Below are 3,666 nucleotides of genomic sequence, written 5' to 3'. Positions count from 1 at the left end.
GTGAGACTGGGGAGACATGTTTTCCAAAAGAACTACGCATCGTATTCTCTCTTGAATGGCAATATGCCCGCACTTCACCTCCAAGGTGTATAAATATCACCCGTTATTTACGTTGTTACCCGGATGGTATTGATATATTTATCTCCGCCCCTGACTCCCAAAACTCAGATTATAACTCCAACCCTGGTTTGAACTGGTGGGACTGAAAAAAAAATCTAAAATGTAAAACCAAGAATTTTAATATTCTCTACATTTAAAAAGTAAAATATTTGCATGAAAAATTATTTTATAAAATGATGTGGATCCTAGAGTTATTTCCCTGAATGTTGTCCCAATGTTTAAGATGTATTTTCTCTTAGATTAGTAACTTTGATTTCGTTTTTCGTCTAAACCTAATGATTATACATTACACCCCTGACATTTATTTGTGAATGTACAAATTGGAGATTAGAAAACTCCCTCACACGGCTTCTTAATTACCGTATGTGTTTACCCACAGTGGCTCTGAAACTGTCTAAACTGGATTTGGTCCTGGTTTGAATCTTTAGTGCCATCGTGGACGCAGACGCAGCTCGGAGGTTCTGTGAAAACATCGACTGTCCGACCAACTGGAGAGACGCTGACGGAGAAAACTGCTGCATCCACCACGCCAACATCCACTCCTGTCCTCTGGGACACATGGTACACATCTGACTTCTTTAAAACATGTTCCTTATTAGTTCTTTTCTCACATTCCCCTCCGGTTTAGAGGAACAGTTTCTTTAACAAGGGCTCACAACGTGTGGAAGGTCTCAAACAATTCAACAAAACGTATAGAAATCAAGTCAATGATTTCACTGAGAACGTAAATAACACAGGTAACGATTGGTTATCAGGTCATCCTGCATATTACAATAATACATTCCAATATACTCCTCATTTTAAAGAAGCCATATTATATATCTGCCTTCTTTTATCGCCACCATTTTAGTTGTTTACCAGCGGGATGAAAAGAACAACCACCAGCCTGGTTTTTAGAAACGTTTGATGAAGGGTGGAGCTTCGGCCGAGGAGGAACCAAACGACATTCAGCTTTTTGTTTCAGACGGAGAGCATCTGCGGGCCCTGGATCCCTGACGACGGGAAGATCTTCACTCACACCCTCTCCACCGCGGGGAAGATGACGCAGAGCAACTGGACCTCCAAGGTGACACAGAGCTTTATCAAGCATCTCAGAAACTCAGCGTCTGATCTCCTTCTGTACATAGAGGTGGGATAGGAGCTAGAGATGGGAAGCGGCAGTACGTACTAATAAGTATAAAGTCCACAAACAACGTTAACTCATTACATCCCAATTGGACAAATTCCACCTAAAATGCTATATTTTTCACTTCCTATTCTCTGCAGTTCATCCTAAACGTTAAAATAAATGAGGATGATACTCCATTTCTTTCCTAAAAATCCCTACAGTAATATTTGTCCCCAGATGATACACCACTTTATATATCTACTATATCTTAAATGTAATCCTATGCTAATCTCTTTAGACACAGACGAAACACTACTTTAAACCTGTAGTAGTTTCTAAATGTACAGAAAATAATCTCTATATGCAAATGATACACATGTCTAATGTTTTATTCTTCCTTCCTTGTTTTTTTGCCAATTTGACAACAAACCACCTCCAAAAACACCAAACTCTCAGATAAATCTTCCAGTTCTGACCTCTGACCTCTGACCTCTGACCCCCAGGTGGTTCTGGTTCACTCCGGTTTGACCTCGCTCATTGCTCACATTCGAGTCGGACGCATGCAGGTCGCTCTGGAGGCCAAGAGCACCGTGGAGCCGGCTGTAGGTCAGTTATATATATTTACTGAGAGACCATGTAGACAACAAGTATCGTACAGCTTTGTTAGTGGGTATAATGGGTATTCACTGGTACCTTTAGGGCTGGGTTTTGGTGATTGTGGCAACCCTTAGCAGTCCAATAACCCTTAATACCTTCCCTACTGTTAAACTATAAATAAGTAGCTCCTATTTTCTGATACCATGTAGACAACAAGTATCGTACAGCTTTGTTTGTGGGTATAACGGGTATTCGGAGGTACCTTTAGGGCTGGGTTTTGGCTACCCTTAGCGGTCCAATTACCCTACGCTTAAACCATAAACAAGTAGCTCCTGTGTTCTGGTTTCTCAGTGTGTGGAGATGGCGTCTGTGAGGAGGCGGAGCTTTGTTCTACGTGTTCGGCGGATTGTGGTGAATGCCCGATGACTCCAACCACCAAACTGTCCATCGGCCTGCCGCTCAGCCTGCTCTGCCTCTGCTTCGTCCTGACCGCCGTGGTGAGGATCTCACCAGAGAAAACCTGGAACACACTACAAAATAATACAGGATATGAAACCTAATCAATAACACTGTGTTGTGCAGTGGCTGAGGTACCAGAAACAGAAGCTGCTGTGGGACGAGAGCTGGATCATCGACTTCTCCAAGATAAAACAAGGTACTATCAGCATCAGACGGGACAAGCTGCTCTGAAACTGGTCTTTAAACTGGTGAGGAACTGGTCTATGAACTGGTCAGGAACTGGTCTAGGAACTGGTCTATGAACTGGTCTATGAACTGGTCAGGAACTGGTCTATGAACTGGTCTAGGAACTGGTGAGGAACTGGTCTATGAACTGGTGAGGAACTGGTCTATGAACTGGTGAGGAACTGGTCTATGAACTGATGAGGAACTGGTCTGTAAACTGGTCTATAAACTGGCCTATGAACTGGTCTATGAACTGGTGAGGAACTGGTCTGTAAACTGGCGAGGAACTGGTGAGGAACTGGTCTATGAACTGGTGAGGAACTGGTCTATGAACTGGTGAGGAACTGGTCTGTAAACTGGTCTATAAACTGGTCTATGAACTGGTCTATGAACTGGTGAGGAACTGGTCTATGAACTGGTCTATGAACTGACGAGGAACTGGTCTGTAAACTGGTCTATAAACTGGTCTATGAACTGGTCTATGAACTGGTGAGGAACTTGGCTATGAACTGGTGAGGAACTGGTCTATGAACTGGCGAGGAACTGGTCTGTAAACTGGCGAGGAACTGGTCTATGAACTGGTGAGGAACTGGTCTGTAAACTGGTCTAGGAACTGGTCTGTAAACTGGTCTATGAACTGGTGAGGAACTGGTCTATGAACTGGTGAGGAACTGGTTCACAACAGGTCTGAAACTGCTCCAAACAGATCTTGTCTATACTGGTTTAGAAAGGTCTTAAAAGGACCCAAAATTGGTCCAAACCTGAATTTCAAAGGGTTCCAATAAAGCACGGTAACACACATTGGTTTTCCTGCAGCTCTGCACAGATTAGTTTAACTTTAAGGTCATTATATACAGAATAGTACAACTTTGCTGTCTTTTATGAAGTTTATGGTCATAGAAAATAATTGCTGTTTAACTTATTTCAAACCGTTACAGACCAGGAGGCCCGGATGACGATGGGCAGTCTGATGAGTGCGCCGGTGGGGAACAGCGACAGTAACACCAGCTGTGTGACGGCGCTCAGCTGCTACAACGGACAACCTGGGAGCCGGAAAACCCCGTTCACCTGCACCGGGATATAGTACGTCAAATCAAACCTCATCTGTCGTGGCTTCCTTCCTTGTTCTTCCATCAAGCCACTAGACGCCTTAAACA

General features: G+C 43.5%; 1 protein-coding gene across 1 annotated transcript; it reads left to right on the top strand.

The window, feature by feature from the left end:
• Positions 1-548: 548 nt before the first annotated feature.
• On the top strand, positions 549-3,593 carry LOC104951291 (uncharacterized; the record flags this gene model as incomplete). Its single annotated transcript, XM_010777924.1, has 6 exons — positions 549-681; positions 1,085-1,186; positions 1,732-1,834; positions 2,177-2,322; positions 2,408-2,480; positions 3,448-3,593. Coding segments are annotated over 6 exons (703 nt in total), but the record flags the coding sequence as incomplete, so codon positions are not given.
• Positions 3,594-3,666: the final 73 nt, after the last annotated feature.

The sequence above is a fragment of the Notothenia coriiceps genome, unplaced genomic scaffold, assembly GCF_000735185.1.
Source record: "Notothenia coriiceps isolate Sejong01 unplaced genomic scaffold, NC01 NC01_scaffold00018876, whole genome shotgun sequence".
Taxonomy (NCBI): domain Eukaryota; kingdom Metazoa; phylum Chordata; class Actinopteri; order Perciformes; family Nototheniidae; genus Notothenia; species Notothenia coriiceps.
Note: the sequence above shows the minus strand (reverse complement) of the source record. Positions and strands in the feature narration are given on the sequence as shown.